The sequence below is a fragment of the Cololabis saira genome, chromosome 8, assembly GCF_033807715.1.
Source record: "Cololabis saira isolate AMF1-May2022 chromosome 8, fColSai1.1, whole genome shotgun sequence".
NCBI lineage: Eukaryota > Metazoa > Chordata > Actinopteri > Beloniformes > Belonidae > Cololabis > Cololabis saira.
In genome coordinates this window covers 8,054,376-8,071,578 of record NC_084594.1, presented here as the reverse complement: position 1 = coordinate 8,071,578, position 17,203 = coordinate 8,054,376, and the positions used below count along the sequence as shown (strand labels likewise).

General features: G+C 37.9%; 2 protein-coding genes across 4 annotated transcripts in view; one reads left to right on the top strand and one right to left on the bottom strand.

The window, feature by feature from the left end:
- LOC133448279 (uncharacterized) overlaps positions 1-4,173 on the top strand; it is a 57,536-nt gene extending 53,363 nt beyond the window's left edge. For all 3 annotated transcript variants that reach the window (XM_061726657.1, XM_061726656.1, XM_061726658.1), the window contains one exon: positions 1,734-4,173. In XM_061726657.1, the coding sequence (XP_061582641.1) occupies positions 1,734-2,196 (463 nt within the window). In that variant the 3' untranslated portion in view covers positions 2,197-4,173. The remainder of the gene's footprint in view (positions 1-1,733) is intronic.
- A 970-nt stretch (positions 4,174-5,143) lies between these two features.
- The window catches only part of LOC133448278 (coiled-coil domain-containing protein 66-like), a 32,358-nt gene continuing 20,298 nt past the window's right edge, over positions 5,144-17,203 (bottom strand). The window contains 11 exon segments of the mRNA XM_061726655.1: positions 5,144-5,946; positions 6,978-7,099; positions 8,602-8,762; positions 10,253-10,287; positions 11,162-11,348; positions 12,134-12,368; positions 13,630-13,701; positions 16,406-16,478; positions 16,633-16,736; positions 16,739-16,778; positions 16,876-16,960. Of these exon segments, the coding sequence (XP_061582639.1) occupies positions 5,833-5,946; positions 6,978-7,099; positions 8,602-8,762; positions 10,253-10,287; positions 11,162-11,348; positions 12,134-12,368; positions 13,630-13,701; positions 16,406-16,478; positions 16,633-16,736; positions 16,739-16,778; positions 16,876-16,960 (1,228 nt within the window). The 3' untranslated portion in view covers positions 5,144-5,832.

Genomic DNA, 17,203 nt, shown 5'->3' with positions numbered 1-17,203 from the left:
AGACCATAACTTAACAGAAAAACAAGAGTCTAGAGCAGGAGTCGGCAACCCAAAATGTTGAAAGAGTTGGACCAAAAACACAAAAAACAAATATGTCTGGAGTCACAAAAAATTAAGTCTTGTTTATATAAGCCTTAGAATGAAGGCAACGCATTCTGCATGTTTCTATATTAGTAAGAACTGGGGGAAGATTTTTTTTTTTCATTATGCACTTTGAGAAAAAAGTCGAAATTTCGAAAAAAAATTTAAATTTTGAGAAAAACTCGAAATTTCGAGAAAAAAGTCAAAATGTCGAGATTAATGTTGAAGTACAATCTCGAGAAAAAAGTCGAAATGTCGAGAAATAAGTTGAAATATCAAGAAAAAAGTCAAAATTTTGCGGAAAAAGTCGAAATCTCGAGATTAAAAGGGAAAGGAAAAAAAGAGAAAAAGGAAAAAAAAGAAAAAAGGGAAAAAAGAGAAAAATAAGAAAAAAAGAGGAAAAAAAGGAAAAAAAATGATAGCTTGACACAAAGACTAGACTAAAACTAATATTGAAACAGGCTGACACAAACAACACTATAGGCATGGCAAGTCTATTTATATAGCACAATTCAACACAAGGTAATTCTAAGTGCTTTACATCAACATTAAAAGTGGCAAGACATAATTAGACAGTAAATAACAAATAAAATGAAATAAAATTATGAGAAAAGAAGGTAAAATAATAAAAAGCACAAGTTGCTGAAAACTACGGGCAGTAGAGTACCGCAGGTACACATCTCATTCGTAGTTTTCAGAAAAAAATTTAATTTAAGAATACGCTTAAATACCAAATAAATGAAATAAAATGATAAGAAAAGAGGTGAAATAATAAAAAACGTTTAGACCCCTAGTGGGAAAGTGCCAAACAGCCGAGTGGAGCCGAGCCGGGCTTAGTACTAGTGGAAAAGTGCCGTAAGACTGAGGAGTGATTCTGGTTCTGCTCTGCAGACTCCCATGTGTCCTGATCAGAGGTGTCTTCAGTATTCACATTCATTACTCAGGTAGAAGTATAGATACTAGAGTTTAAAAATACTCCTGTAGAAGTTGAAGTATCATCTCAGGTTTTTTACTCAAGTAAAAGTATAAAAGTACTGGTTTCAAAACTACTTAAAGTATAAAAGTAAAAGTAATGTAAGGGGGAAAAAAGCCATTAAGGATAAAAGCCATTGAAAATGAATGTATCTTAGTATAATGCAAATATATTAAAGAACCATACATGTGTACTATTGAGCATTAACATGTGTTTCAGAGAGCAGCAGATATGATGACTATTTGCCTATAAGTATTGTAATGGTGCAAAAAGTCAAACTTCAGAGGCATGTTATCATTTATCCTAACCTTTATTGGAATGTACATCCAAGTTTAGTTGCAGGAATCTGAGGGAACGGATGTAAGAACAAAACTGGACAAGAACATCTGAAACAACCACAACCAAATTCACTCTATCCGGATGGAGCAATTTAACTGGATAGTTTTTTTTAAAGGCCGAAATGAAATAGAGTAACAAGGCTGTTTTTAAAATGTAAGGAGTAAAAAGTACAGATAATTGCGTGAAAATGTAAGGAGTAAAAGTAAAAAGTCGTCTGAAAATAATTACTCCAGTGAAGTATAGATAACCAAAAGTTCTACTTAAGTAAGGTAACGAAGTATTTGTACTTTGTTACTTGACACCTCTGGTCTCTGAACCGCTTCTTGTTTCTTGTTTGTAGAAAAGGACAGTCGCGTCTGGATGATCAGCCCGTCTCCGCAGAAGGAGCTCCAGCGAGAAGCAGCTCAGCCGGGCCGGGGACTCCCCCTGTGACGGACCCGGGCCCCGGCCCGGGCCCTCAGCCCGGCCAGCAGCAGCAGCAGCAGCAGCAGCAGCAGCGGAGGAGTTTCCCCCAGCAGCCGCCTCCGTACGCCCAGCAGCCGCGGCGGAGCCTGGGCCTCCTGCAGACGCCGCTGGCCCCGTTCCACGGCCAGTCGTACCCCCACGGCCCGCTCCTGGGGGGGGTGAGGGGCATCCTGGGGCCCGGGCACCTCTGGCCGGCGGGCCTGGCCTCCACGGGCTCCCCGCTGGTCTGGGGCTTCCAGCAGACCGGCGTGGACCTGCTGGGCCGGTACTACAGCCCTGCAGGCCCGGGACACGTGTACCGGGGGGGCCGGCGGGGCGGCGGCTTCAACGGGATGTAGACGAGCAGTTTCACTCGTTAAAGGAAGAGAGTCCAAACGCACCGTCTTTTATCTACGGAGCCCCTCAAGGGACACAGATTTATTTTAATATATATAAAGATTTTTTCGCGTAAAACCTTTAAGTGAGCGTCTAAAAGTTGTTCTACGTGAGCACGTAAAGGTAATACATGCGCGCGTGAAACTTTTTACGCGCTCGCTAGAAGTTTTATGCGATCATCTTTTCGTTGCACTACAAAAACTCAAAATCTTACCAGGAATATTTCTTATTTTTAGTTAAAATATCTCATTTTTAGTCAAAAAATCATTACCAGAAAAATAACTTCTTTGGCAATTTTCACCTGTTTCAAGTAAATTTTCACTTGAAATTAGTAGGAAAATCTGCTAGTGGGACAAGATTTACCTTCTAATGATAGCAAAAAAAATATTTTCTTTTTTCTTTTTCTTTTTCTACTTATTTTAAGTGAGAATCTACTTGAAACGGGTGAAAATTGTTGTTTTTTCCAGTGATGAGTCTTGTTTTAAGTGTAATAAGATTTTTTTGACTAAAAATGAGACATTTTAACTAGAAATGAGACAAATATTCTTGTTAAGATTTTGAGTTTTTGCAGTGTGGTTGATGGTTGGGTATATTTTGTGATTTAAGTTTCAGGCGCGTGCTTAAAACTTTACGTGCTCATGTAAAACTTATAAGCGAGCGCGTAAAAGTTTCACGCACGCACGCACGCATTACCTTTACGTGCTCACGTAGAACAACTTTTAGGCGCTCACTTAGAAGTTTTACGAGAGCACGTCACACTTTTTAGTGAGTGCAGAAACGTTTTACGTGCTCACTTAAAGGTTTCACGTGTGCACGTAAAAGTCATTATATATAAAAAAAATCTGTGTCCCTTTAGGGTCTCCGTATTTATCCCAGCAGCAGTGGCGGGTTTTTCTTTTCTCGGTTATAGAAGGACTGGTGGGTTCTATTGAACCCGAACGGCGATTCTTCGGTCCAGTTCTTCGTTGGAGCTGATGTATTAGTTTTATGATTAACGATGCGTTTGAGCAGTTTCTCCTTTAACCGGATTTGTGAACGTCTGTGCAGCAGAGATTCCTGCACTGCATTAAAAAAAAAAGAACTAAACAAAAGAAAAAGGATTTTCATGGTTTAGTTTTGACAAAAGTATATTTATGTATGTTTATGTATCTGAAAAAGTGGGGAAAAACGGTTTGAAGCCTTCAGTTGTCACTACTTGTTAATATTAAACACATGTACAGCAATACAAGTAAATAAATAAAACAGCCGACAAAACAAGCAAGAGCAGCACTGGCGTAAAACAGATGTAAATGAGTTGTATCAGATCACATTTCCTTAAACAACAATTTACTATTTTATTACTGTTTACTATTATAAAGACGAGAGAATTGAAGTGGCCGATTCCTCCTCCGGGCCTTGAACGCACCACCACCGTGGTTTGCAGTAATGTTCTCCAGGAAAGAGCACAGCGTTGTTTTCGGACACAGACGGATCTTCTTTTATACTTCAGGAGGGTTTTTCTCTGCGTGGAAACTCAACTGACCCGTTTTGGGGAAACTAAAACTGTAAAATACGAACGCATCTTCCAGTGGACACTTGTACAAAGTTGTAATGAATGTTATTTGTTACACTGGGAGTTTTTTGTGTTGTCTTTGTTGTTATTGTGTACCCTGTAACAAACTGGTTTTAACTTAAAGAAAAAAAAAAGTCATTTTTTTGTATGTTTCTTTTTTATATCAGAGTTTTTGTATTAAAGTTCCTTGAGATGACTTTGCTTCGACATGTATTTATTTTTTATAATCATTTGAATAACAGGAATGCTGGTATCAAACCACTTTTATTATCTTAAACGGCCTCCACACCGACCTTTTTAGGCATCTGTTTCTGCAAAATTGAAAGAGGAATATTAAGTTTGTAATGTGTGTAAAGTGATGATTAAATTCGGAGTTGGAGATCTCAAATATTCTGTCATTGTTTTTTTGGAGATTGCTGTTGGTGATTTTTCTCTCAGGTAGAAGAAGATGCTTATTGCCCTGGCGGTTGCCATGACTACCAGAAGCTTTTTCCTCCTTGGGTGAAAGTGATGGCGGTGGGTGAGTTGATGTTTACAAAGTCTTGCTCATCTGCTGATTTTTGTCAGTTGACTGCTGTTCAACAAAATAAAAAGGATGAACTGCACTTTGTCATCCAATTCTTTTTTTTAATTATTTTACCTTTGGAAAGTTAAGCAGTTATTAAACTAAAATTATAATTTAGTTTAAAATACCAGAGATAAAATAATTATTTTTTTATAAATATTTTTTCTTCTAATTCCAACCGTTTTAATTAACTTGTTTTGATTAATTTCCTTTTAGGAATTTATGAAGTATTTTCTTATTTTTTTATTTAAGTGAATTTATGTATTGGAATCAAAAATGTCTCCAATTTTGTCTTTGACAGTTTGTTAATAGTTTTTCTTCTTGTGAATACATTGATTTCATGTCCTTTTTTCTTGTTTTATATTAAATGTGTTTTTTGATTGTGAATCATCTATTAAATATGATACATCAGCTATTAAAAGCCTTAAAAAGTCTACTTAACTCTACTCATTCAAACTTTGATATTACACTTTTAAAGTTCTGAAAAATATAAAAATTTGCATCAGTATTGATTCGATTTGCTTCATCAGGAACATTTGGATCCATCTGGTTATAAATGAAACTGACCAAAACTATTAACACAAAAATCGTACTTTCCCTTTTTCTTTTTCTTAAATTGTTGCATTTGTGAATCAAGCTGTAAAATCTCTGAATCTTTAGTTTCATTGTGATAAATTCTAAGATTATAACGTTTTGAAGTGAAAAAATACCAGTCTCAATATGCTGTTCATAATTTATTACAATAAATTAAAAAGAATCATTAAAATAAATTAAAAAAGAATCATTAAAACAATCAAATCAGACACCAGTACTGTAATTAACACTGATATCTACAAACAGCAGTTGACTTAAAAAAACAGAACTTTAATGACTTAATCAAGCCAGTCTCTTTAAGGATGATAATTTAACATTTAATACCAGGACCAGAGTAGTTTTCATACAAAATACATAAAAAGCAAACATTAAAACACATTTTTCACATAACAAATGGTGTGAATTCACATTAACGCTGCAAGCATCTTCTGTCGATGAGGTAGAACTTCTCCACAGTGTGCAAACGTGTAATAAAGTGAGACGATGGGTTGAGGGGAAAGTGAGAAATAGATGTTGACGGCTTTGTGTCGTGAACGTCGATTCGTCTGTGCAATTTAAACAAAGAGAAGCTGAACCTGCAGTTAAATCTGGTAAAATTGGACAACGGTGCAGTCACTGTCACCACGTAAAAACAGACTCCTGCTCTGTTGTGGTTTGGTCAAACCTGACGGATCTCGTCGTCGCTAGAGCGCGCCACAAACGCTGCGTCACAGCTTCCTGTTTCTCTTCAGGATGTGCAGATCCTGCAGCTCTTCTAGGTTTGGAGCTGCAGGTCCTGATCAGTCACATGATTCTGTTGCATCATCTTCCCCGTGCCCTTAGATGCAGGTTTTTCTGTCCCCTCCATCCCGATTAATGACCTCGCGAAGCGTGCGGGTCTTCATTAGTTCAGTGCTGCGACGTGCTGGTTGCGGCGTGTACTGTCGAGGGCGGCTGCGGCTCATGGCCCTTCAGGGGAGGATTGGGCTCCGTCTCCAGCTCCCTCTGCTTCTGTAATAAACTCTAGACAAGATAAAAGTGCGTGGGTACATGTTGGGTTACACGGAGAGGTGAAGGTCTCCCGCTTATGGGAGTAGGAGTGGCCGCCGGCAGCACAGGCTGAGAAAAGTGAGAACTATATGAGCCTTTACATTTGAGTCTTAAAAAAAGTCTAGTCTATACTAGTTGCCTTTTGGAGAAAAAGTCACTAAACAGGGCTGAAAACTTGAGAAATGTAGCATCAAAGTGGCCAAGCAGTCAGCTCACGAACTGCAGCTGCTGCTCCGAGTGTTAACAGTGAAACTTATTAATAGACAATAAATAAATACTGTATTTTCCGGACTATAAGTCGCACCAGCCATAAAATGCACAAGAAGAAAAAAAAATATGTCGCACTGGAGTATAAGTCGCATTTTTGGGGGAAATTTATTTTATAAAATCCAACACCAAGAACAGACATTTCATCTTGAAAGGCAATTTAAAATAAAAATAGAATAGAGGCAACAATAGGCTGAATAATTGTACAGTTTGCTTACGTTACATGACACAACTGAGAACGTGGCTGGTATGTTAACATAACATAAGAGTTATTCAGATAACTATAGCATAAATAACATGCTGAGAAGTTTACCAAACCATCCGTGTCACTGCAAATAACTAAGACCAATGAAATCTTCATCCTCGGAGTCACTTTTAAACAACTCCACTAACTCCGGAGGTAGAAGATGCGGCGCTTCCTAGAGCGCCCTCTTGAAGTTTAGTGTGAAAATAACGTGAAATGATAAACCGGTAATAATGTGTTAATAATTTCACACATAAGTCGCACCCCTGGCAAACGAAAAGAACCGCGACTTTTTGTCCGGAAAATACGGTAATGCCTATAATTAAATAATGTTAGTGAAATAAAAATGAAATCTGTTCATTTCCACCTGATCATTCAGAAATCAGACTGTTTCCCAGTGAAGACGTATCAAACAGACTATTTCACACCAGCACGCTGTGATGGATCAGGTGTATTGATCTTGATTAACCGTGTTTTGGTCCCGGTTCGTTACCTGCCGCAGCTCCGCCAGTCTGCTGAGGATTTCCTGCTGCCGCTGCGCTGGTCTGCTGCGCGGCAGCAGCGGGTGGAGCAGATGTTGACGTAGAGGAGACGCTGAACTCTGAGGAGGAGCCGCTTAACAGACAAAAGTACACTTGTTTATTCATTATTTCTTCAGAAAGTTCAGCATTAGTGCTTTATATTTTACCACATATTTGATTGCTGTAGCTTTTTTTCATCCATCTATCTATCTATCTATCTATCATCGCTGGTATTTTGGGGTTAAAAAAAAGTCCAGATTTTTTTTAAAGCACATCATTATCGTATTTTAAGTTATTCATGAACTAAAGTGGAAACTGGAGCAGAGCTGCACATGTTCTGCCGGCCGTTTGGAATTTACTCTCTCTATTTGCATCCAGAAGGTAAACGGCATCTGATCAGAAGTGTTCAGGCACTCGAGACGCATTTTAATAACAAATGTGAACCGGCTAAATTATACAAACTTTACAGTGAAATAAAAAACGACAGATGAAATATCAGGATACAAAGCAGACAAACATTTAAATCTTATGTCTCATCTCTACAATGTGTTTAAGATTAATCAGACAAATATTCAGATTAATTGTAAATCTGAAATATTTCCTCCTGTTCTCAGGTTTTAGTTCTTTTACAATAGTTTATTATATATATATATATTTATATTATATATATATATATTTATATTATATATATATATATATATATATATATATATATATATATATATATATATATATATATATATATATATATATATATATATATATATATATATATATATATATATATATATATATATATATATATATATATATATATATATATATATATATATATATATATATATATATATATATATATATATATATATATATATATATATTTTTTTTTTTTTTTTTTTGTTCTTCTCATTCCAAATGTTTTGATTAATTTCCTTTTAAGAATGTATCAAGTATTTTCTTAATTTATTTAAATAAATGTATATATTGGAATCAAATGTCCTCCCCGATGTATGTTTTATTGCATGAGTATAGTCTATAATATAGTATTTTGTAAATGCTGTTACATTCATCATCAGCTGATAAACAGCGGGTCACACACACCGTCTTGTGACTCTAAAGGCGAAAGGAATCGCCGAAACATGTCAGGTAGTTCGTAGTCCGCCAAAAAGAATCAGCAAATTCAATTTTAAAGCCAAGAACAAAATTAACTTTATTAAACCTTTTGATAACCTTTTAGGGATGTTATCACTATAAATGGCTTTGTCTGTCTGAAAAGTTCAGCAGAGGATCATGATCACGTTACTGCCCCCTGCTGGCTAAAGCAAGCGGATATTACATTTTTATAGACAGAAATGATGCCTACTCATTTGAATATAGAGCAGGAAAATGAAAAATATCAAAAGGTCTGCTCAAAAGTTATTGCTTTAGATGCACGTGCATTATAATGTCTGTTTCAGAACCATTCACCTGTGATGAGATCACCTGGGATGTGAAGCGGGCAGGTAGCAGTAATGGAAGAAGCTGTGAGATGTTTGAGGTTTTAGAGAATAAGGGGGTTAAAGGTCGTGTGTTTGAGCCTGGATTGTTGCGTCTAACCTGGTCTGTGCAGCAGGGCGGCCTCAGCGGGATCCAGCGGCTCCAGCCTGAACACTTCATCAGTGCGGACGTAAGGAACAAACTCCCGCGCTGGAGGAGGACTGGAGCCTCGCTGACGCTGAGCTGGGGTCCTCTCTGCAGGGACGGGAGGAGAGCGCCCCCTGCAGGAGCAGAGCAGGGAACAGAGGTGGACTTGATGGCATGAATTAATCCTGATTTCTGCTTTTCAATTAAAAACAATGAAGGAAACGCTGATGCATTTACAGGTTTTGTTTTGTTTGGACACAATGAAGCTGATCCAGCTGTTTTTGGTTTTTACATGTTAACAAAAGCCTTCGTTGGGATCATCTGCACATTAAACTACACCAACCATCTCAGGAGGAAGACTTGAGTCGTAGCTACATCAGGTGTTTTCTTTTGCAAACTATCCAAGTGAGAACCACCTCGAAACACAGACATCACTCGTCTTAGACATGTTTTACATGAGTTGGACTAAAGTAAAACCTGCTGTGGAGCATTGTTTTCATGCATTTCTATTTTTTTTTTTTTTTTTTTAATTCTCTGGATGAGACTGCAATAACCAGGACAGTGCAATAACTTTGTGCAATATTTTCATAACAGATATTATGGTGTACAGAAAACCTGTATTATATTATACTATTATATAATTATAGCATTCTGAGTTAATTATATATTGCAATTATTACTTTACCATCGTCTTTTTGGCTTTTGTATTACTTATATTGTTCTTATATTTATATTATACTAGTTTGACATACCCATAGACGGCGGTAATTTTATTTTATTTTAGTTTTTTATTTACTTAGTAGTTTTGTATTTGTGAATTTATTTCTTGGAAAAAGAGGCAGATTAGATAAGATTCTTCTTCTTTCTGCTCCCTTTTCATTCACAATTTATGAACTTTTGTATTTGTATTGAATAGTTTATTTTTTTAATGAAATAAAGAATAAAATGAATGAAATTAAAATATATATGTAATTGTTATATTTATCATTCATACATACATACATATTCTATATATAAGTATACAGTAATACGTCGCTATAACGCTGTTCACCTTTCATGTCTCGCTGCTTCACGGATTTGCATTGTGTTCTGCATTCTGATTTGCTAAACAGTCTCCCCACTTCTTCACTTCCTGTGTCATTAACGTTACGGTTAAATATGTACTGTACATGTACGTAAAACAGCTTGCCAAATTTAGCTAAAGTTTGCAAATTTTCTCCAAAACCCATAAAGTCAAACGTCCTGCACCGATTCTCCCGTTCAAATCCAATTACTCGGGTCGCGGTGCTGATCTCTGCAATTTGAAGCCCTGTATAATAATAGTAAAAAAAAAAATAAGGTTGCTACCTCACGGGTTCTTTTTGGAACGTAACCCCCACGAAAAACGAGGGATTACTGTATACGTATATGTTATATTATTATACATGTTTCTGGTACATGCACAAGCATACGCTTGTGCATGTACCTGTGCATGTGCATGTGCATATATATTTTTGTAAACAAGATGGAGATGTCAGTTTCCCCGAGGGAACCTTCCAAAGGGATCAAAAAATTCGTCTGAATCTACATACATCTTATTTTGAGGCATGAACTCGGTAGAGAGAAAACTGCCGGAGCTCCTCACCTGTCAGCGGTGATGGTTGTGAAAGCAGTTCCCACCTGAAACATGAATGAATGAAGTTTATTCAATCATGACAACACGACACCAAAAAACATTGACACAGCATTGACATTTCACACAAAACCAATAATCATGTGTTGAATGAAAAGGCATAGGCTGAAGCAAACTGCTTATAAAAGCCTATCCTATATGACCAACTTTCTTTTTTTGGCTACCAACCTTCATAAAACAGCAAAGAAACATTAACAGATAGTCAATCGCACTTATAAGCTTCAAAAATAGCTTTACAAACCATTTTCATAAAAACCAAAAGAGAATAACATGTTTTTAAATTTATGTTGGCCAGAATTTAACTCCAGTAATGGAGACACATCTCCTTTTCATACCTTTTTTAGCTTTTTGTACATTAAATTGCAGACACCTAAGATTATACGGAGTCTCCTGAATTGAAAAGAACCTCTGTATAGAGTCAGGGAGCATTTTTGATTTTGCTCTGAACATAATTTGCATGATTTTATAATAAAACAAATCATAAAATTTAATAACATGAGAATTTATAAAAAGCGGCTCTGTGTGAGCAAAGTAATCAATCTTATTGATGATACGTATGGCTCGTTTTTGCAGTTTTATTATTGGATTTAAGGTGGTTTTAAAGATGGATCCCCACAATTCCAAACAGTAAGATAAATAGGGAACAATCAATGAGTGGTAGATCAAATGCAAGGCCTTGGAATTCAGTATATTTCTGGATTCATACAGGATTGCGAATGATTTTGAAATTTTCCCTTTAATGTATTCAATGTGTTGTTTCCATGTTAAAACATCAGCAGTTATTAACTCACAACTGTAGCGACCAGACAGGTAACCAAAGGGAATATTTGATCAAACTTTACTATGAAGGAGTGATCTTACCTTCCTGCTGGGGCTGGTTCTGGTCTTCAGGGAGTCGGGGCAGAGCCGGGTCTCTTCTGTCCTGGCCAGGCGGGTCCGGTCCTGCAGGGCCAGCAGCTCCGACTGCCTCTTCAGTCGGCTCTCCTGTCGGCTCTTCTGCTGGACGACCGGGTATCGCTCCGAGGCCGGAACGAACTGATGGCTGGGCCTGGACGACCGGCACAGAGTCGGAGAAAATACTTATTCTTTTACATAAATAGTGTTTTTAACAGATGATTCACTTCGTTTTTTTAACATTAGACATTTGCAGTATTTTGACTCTATAATAGGCTTGTCCCGATCAGGATTTTTTAGCTCCCGATCCGATCCCGATCACTTGAGTTTGAGTATTTGCCGATCCCGATTTTTCCCGATCCGATCACTTTTTTTGGCTCCCGATACTTTTTCCCAATCAGATACATTTTGGCAATGAATTTAAAAAAATAATAATAAAAAGAGGACTAAAACTAAATTATCCCAAGTTTCTTTTATTGTCCATTGGAGAACAACATGTAAAAACATGAAATTGTAAACTAAAACAAAAAGTGCAGAATAGTGCAATAACAAAAATAAATAACTTTAACTTCAAAAGAGGTAGTTGAATGACATCCAGTCAAACACAAGAAAATTAAAATACTTTTTGGCTTAACCTTAGTGCAACATTCTGAATGGCATGAAATGAATATCAGCAGCTTAATGAACATGAACAGATATAACATTTCACAATTCAAACATGTAAACCATGTTAGTTTCGCTTACTTCGCCGGTCGGAAGTGACGTTAAATGCAAAGATATAAAAACATTAATAACTAGGTATGTCCCGATACTTTTGGCCGATACCGATGTTTTGAAAATGCCGTGATCAGGTGGCCGATCGATCGGGACAACACTACTCTCTAATACAGATGTTTTACACTCAGAACTGCGTTTTCTAGGCTGAAGACTGGGTTTTACCTCTGCTTGTTCCACTCCGGCCTCCTCTTTTCTCTCCCGCTCCGCTCGGTCCTGGCGAACGGCTCGTACACGTCTGCTCCTGCCGGCACACAGATGTTCTCCTTCCCCGCCCTCGCCGCTCGGCTCCTGCTGGCCGGAGGAGCGGCGGGCTGAGACGGAGGAGTGGGGGATCGCACAGCGACGTCGGTAGTCTGAACGACGTCTGCTCTCAGCGGGGGAGGAGGGCTGGTTGTTTCTACAGAGAGAAAATGAAAAGTGAACTTTAATCAAATCATAAAAAGCATGACGGCAAAATGGAAGTTATAGATAGATAGATAAACAGATAAATGTACACATAGATAGACAGATGGGTGGGTAGATGTACAGATAGATGACTTTATTCATCCCCAAGGGGAAATTTTGTTGTCATAGTAGTCCGAAATTAATACAATAAAATAATAGAATAAAAAAAAAACTAAACTGAGGTATAAAAGAAAGGACACAAGATAAATGGATAGGTACGGTTCTGTGCCAAGAGTGCAAGGTGACGGGTAGATTCAGTCCAGGTGTGTGATGACTAGGGATGGGCGGTATGGACTAAAAAATGTATCACGATAATTTCTGGCATTTATACCGATAACGATAAAAAAAATACCAATTCAACTCCACCTTTTTAACTATAAAACTATCACCACAGTCTTTGGAACCCCCAAAACACTGCTCTAAAAGATACTAAATGCTACTAAACTACACCAATTGAATTGATAAAAACCAATTAAATTAGTTAAACCTGTACTGCAAAACTGGAATGACTCAAGGTCTTCGCTCTCAGATTCATTCATTCTTTCTTTCTTTCTTTCTTTCTTTCTTTCTTTCTTTCTTTCTTTCTTTCTTTCTTTCTTTCTTTCTTTCTTTCTTTCTTTCTTTCTTTCTTTCTTTCTTTCTTTCTTTCTTTCTTTCTTTCTTTCTTTCTTTCTTTCTTTCTTTCTTTCTTTCTTTCTTTCTTTCTTTCTTTCTTTCTTTCTTTCTTTCTTTCTTTCTTTCTTTCTTTCTTTCTTTCTTTCTTTCTTTCTTTCTTTACGCACACGTACGTTGTGCGTGGATTTAACACAGAACCATAAATCAGCTTTACACAAAAACATCATCAACAGGAATTTATCGTTTTTACCGCAAGATGACAAATTCTTATCGGGGGGAATTTTTTTGACGTTATATTGTGAACGGTAAAATATCGCCCATTCCTAGTGATGACTGCAGCTCTGACTGAGCTGGACGAGTTAGAACTTAATTGCAGTCGGTAGGAATGATTTCCTGTATCAACAACATGAGTCTTAAAGCAGGAGGAGATGGGAAACAATAAAATAAAAACTTAAATTTGTGCTGTAAAACAAAAAATGAAGACACTTCCACAACATGTAAACAGTTCTTTTTTTTAGGAAGGAGTAGAGCGATGATGGGACGTACTTTTAAGCAGTCTCTAACTGTCACTGTGGTAGTTTTAGTTTGGATCTTGTTACCTGTCTGGACGGCCGTGTGTTTGTAGAGGCTTGATCTGCCGGCGTCCTCCGGACCCTCCAGCTGCCTGGTAGCTAAAACATGCAGAAAACAGCACACAAACAAGCTGCAGTTAATCTGAGCCAGCATCTCCTTCACTCCATGGTTTTCTCTTCCAGTCGTGGTCGCAGCAACTTCATTTAAACAAATATTACAAACTAGGAAAGGAGGCTGGTGGACCGGTGAGCGCTGCCAAACAAACCCAGAGAAGAAAACCAGACTCGGAGCAGGAGCCAGAACCACCGAGCAACCGTTGTCTGGCTGTAAAGCAGCTGGTAGCAGCGAGAGGACGTCGGGTTACAAAGGCACTAAAACGCCTCGAGATGCAGCTACAGTAAAAGCTAAAAGACTGGAAACCCCTAACGACCCCGGGTACGTCCCTGAAGACGAATCCAAGTGCATCAACAGATTACATTAATAAATAAATTACAAAGAAATTATTTTTGCCAAATACAAGGAAGAGGAGACATGAGGTAGTGATTGTAATAATTTTTTGATAAAGTAAAGCTTGCTGTTTTATTTTTTCTTATTTTTATTTTCAAGCAAAATTGAAATAAAAACAAGGGTTAGGACCCAATACGTTTTTTACTTCCTCCTACTCCTTTTCGGGCATTTTGTTTTGTGAAAATTGTTTTTTTGTTTTTTTCTGTATGCTCGAAATAAAGATTTCAATTAAATCATAAGTGCAGAGCCCTGAGCCGTGATTTTGTTCATTTAAAATGTATTTTCCTGCTTCGTAGCAAAAACTACCGACAGTTTATAATGTTTGGTCTCAATAAGAGTTCATGACGCAAAGACACAAAGAGAAATATTTGTAAAAGTAGTGACTGAATACATCTTTTTTAACTACAGTACAGTCACAACTTTATTTGAACCAAATTTTACTTTGTGAATGACGAGAACGTCCAAAATCACAGTTACGTTAACTCAGTTAAGTTCAACTTTATTAATCCATGAACCAAAGAAAAAGAAAATAAAACTACTGCTAATAAAACAAAAGGTACAGCTGCACTGACTAGCAGATAAACTGGTGTCTTCAAGAGGAAAATCTCTTCCATGAATCATTTTAAGACCCGACGAGTCCATCCGATGGATGAAACGTTTTCTGTGATTGTAAACGCAGGATGTTCCTGTAAAACTTTATAGAGAGGAACAAACCATCTCCAGCTCACATTTACTTCTACGGACGCATCACCAAACAGGTTTTAAGACTATGATGTCATCTGTCTGGGACATGGTTACGATTTTGGTTTAGGCCAAATATCAATATGGCAGTATGTCGCAATACTTTGCTGGCTGATTCGATATCAATATTCAAATTTTGAATATTCAATTTTTTTTTTTAATTCCTTTTCTTCAAATAATAAATCATGTTTCAGACGGGTTGTAAATCCAGTAAGATTTTATAGTATACATGGGTTTAAATAATATTGTTAATTTTAATTTCATATTATATAAATAATATGAAAAACATATGCAAATATGTTGTAACTTTAGCTTGTATAGTTACAATAAAACGGCATGGATTATTTGAATGATTTGTTTTGACTCAGTTTGTCCCATGAATTACCATTATAATCTGATGTACGGGCCACTTGGATTTTAAGATGCATAAGGCCTTTTACAGTTTTCAGTGAACTATGTATAACATCGCAATAATCGCAAAATGTGGATATCGCAATATCGTATCGTGACTCAAGTATCGTGACGTCCTTGGCAATACCCACCCCTATTTACGATTATGCTGCATGACTTTTACTGATATTTTCTACTGTTGTAATGACACCTCTGGATAAATAACCTGTACTTTGCAAAAACGAATTATACAATCTGTGAATTTGATAAAAACCATAACCACAAAAGAGGTTTGAACTAGAGGGCTGCACTGGGATCGGGTCCCGCGGGACCCAACGCTAATCTCGCGGGAGCAGGCGGTTTGAACTCTCCTGCGGGCGGGAGTGGGCGGCCAAAAAAAAACCAATGCGGGATCGGGATGTAGTCTAGCGACAAGATGGAAATCAATGACGTGGAAAATAAACCTCAAACAAGGTATTTACAAAACAAAGACGAAGCAAGGCAAGTCCGACATTTGGAGAAACTGCGTTTAGTATCTGTGGCTCATCTTGGAAGAGAGACGCACGGGACTGCAGTTGGTCAGCAGCATTTTCTCTCCTCCACAGCAATATAATGGATAATGGATAAAAGAGATTCATTTGTTAAATTAATTCGTTTGGTTCGTTATTTATTAGTGTTTGAGCCACTCACAGCCTACTCTCGGCGCTATAACCTCAATCACATAATTGATGCGTGCGTGAAAGGCAAAAAAGCGTGCGATGATGACAATGATGGATTTGCATCTAACTTTCAGTCAGGTGGCCTATGAACTGTCAATTATCCATCAAGCTCCACAATTATCATGTTAACATTAAATCAGATAGATTTGTCAAGGATGTTTCTCTTGCGGGACGGGAGAAGACACAAAATCAATGCATCTCTATCATTGTGCAGGCAAGAATTCTCAGAGTTTGCGTTTGCGGGTGCGGGCGGTGATGGTCAGAAATGCAGCGGAAGCGGGATGAAAAAAAACAGTCCCGCGCAGGGCTCTAGTTTGAACCATCTGAACAGTTTTTGACGTAATTTCTCTCTGCACAGTGTTAGCATCCTAGTCGTAGTATTATTGCAGTACCACAGCAGTACTATGAGAATACAATGGCAGTACTACGGGAGTACTCTACTCACTGCTGGAGTCCTCCCGTTGTCCACTGTCCCTGGGACTTTTCTCCGGCTGCTTGTCCTGAAGGACAATCTGCTGCTGAGGACATAAAGTCAGACAGTGAAGCAGCTACAGAAACCTGTTTTTGCTTTTTAAACATCTTCAAAATAAAACTGTTCATCAGGCGTGAATTATTAGTTTATTTAAAAGGCTTTTTTTTGTATTTTTAACTCTGATTGTTGGACCTTCTGACCTTCTGACTCCTCTTCAGCACCTCCAGCTCGTACTGCCTCTGCAGCGTCTCCCTCTCCATCGCCACCCTCCTCTCATCCTCCTCCTCCTGCCGCCTCCTCTTAGCCGCCGCTTCCGGCCTTCTTCCATCTGAGCCTCGATCGCTCTCTGAGGGAGAACACGACACGAAGGAGAGGATTACATGTTTCGAAAAAGCCAAGTGACAAAAACCAGGGATCCCTTTCCTCCGGGTTTGTTCTCCTACCTGCTGCTCCAGCTGTTTCAGCCTCCTCCTCTCTCTCTCTTCTATCTGCACGGGGTCCAGCAGGGACGTCATGGTCCTCAGGTAGCTGGAAGAAGCACAAGAAAACTACATTAATGGACTTCTGAAGTTTGTCTGGTTCTTTTAGAGCACAAGTAGACATACGGTGGAGGATCATCGTGCCAATCTATACATTTACAGTAGATTCGTATTCCAAGCAAGTTAAAGTCCAGACTTTATCCTTTGAGATGTGGCGGCATCTAGATCAGGGGTCGGCAACCCAAAATGTTGAAAGAGCCATATTGGACAAAAAATACACAAAAACAAAATA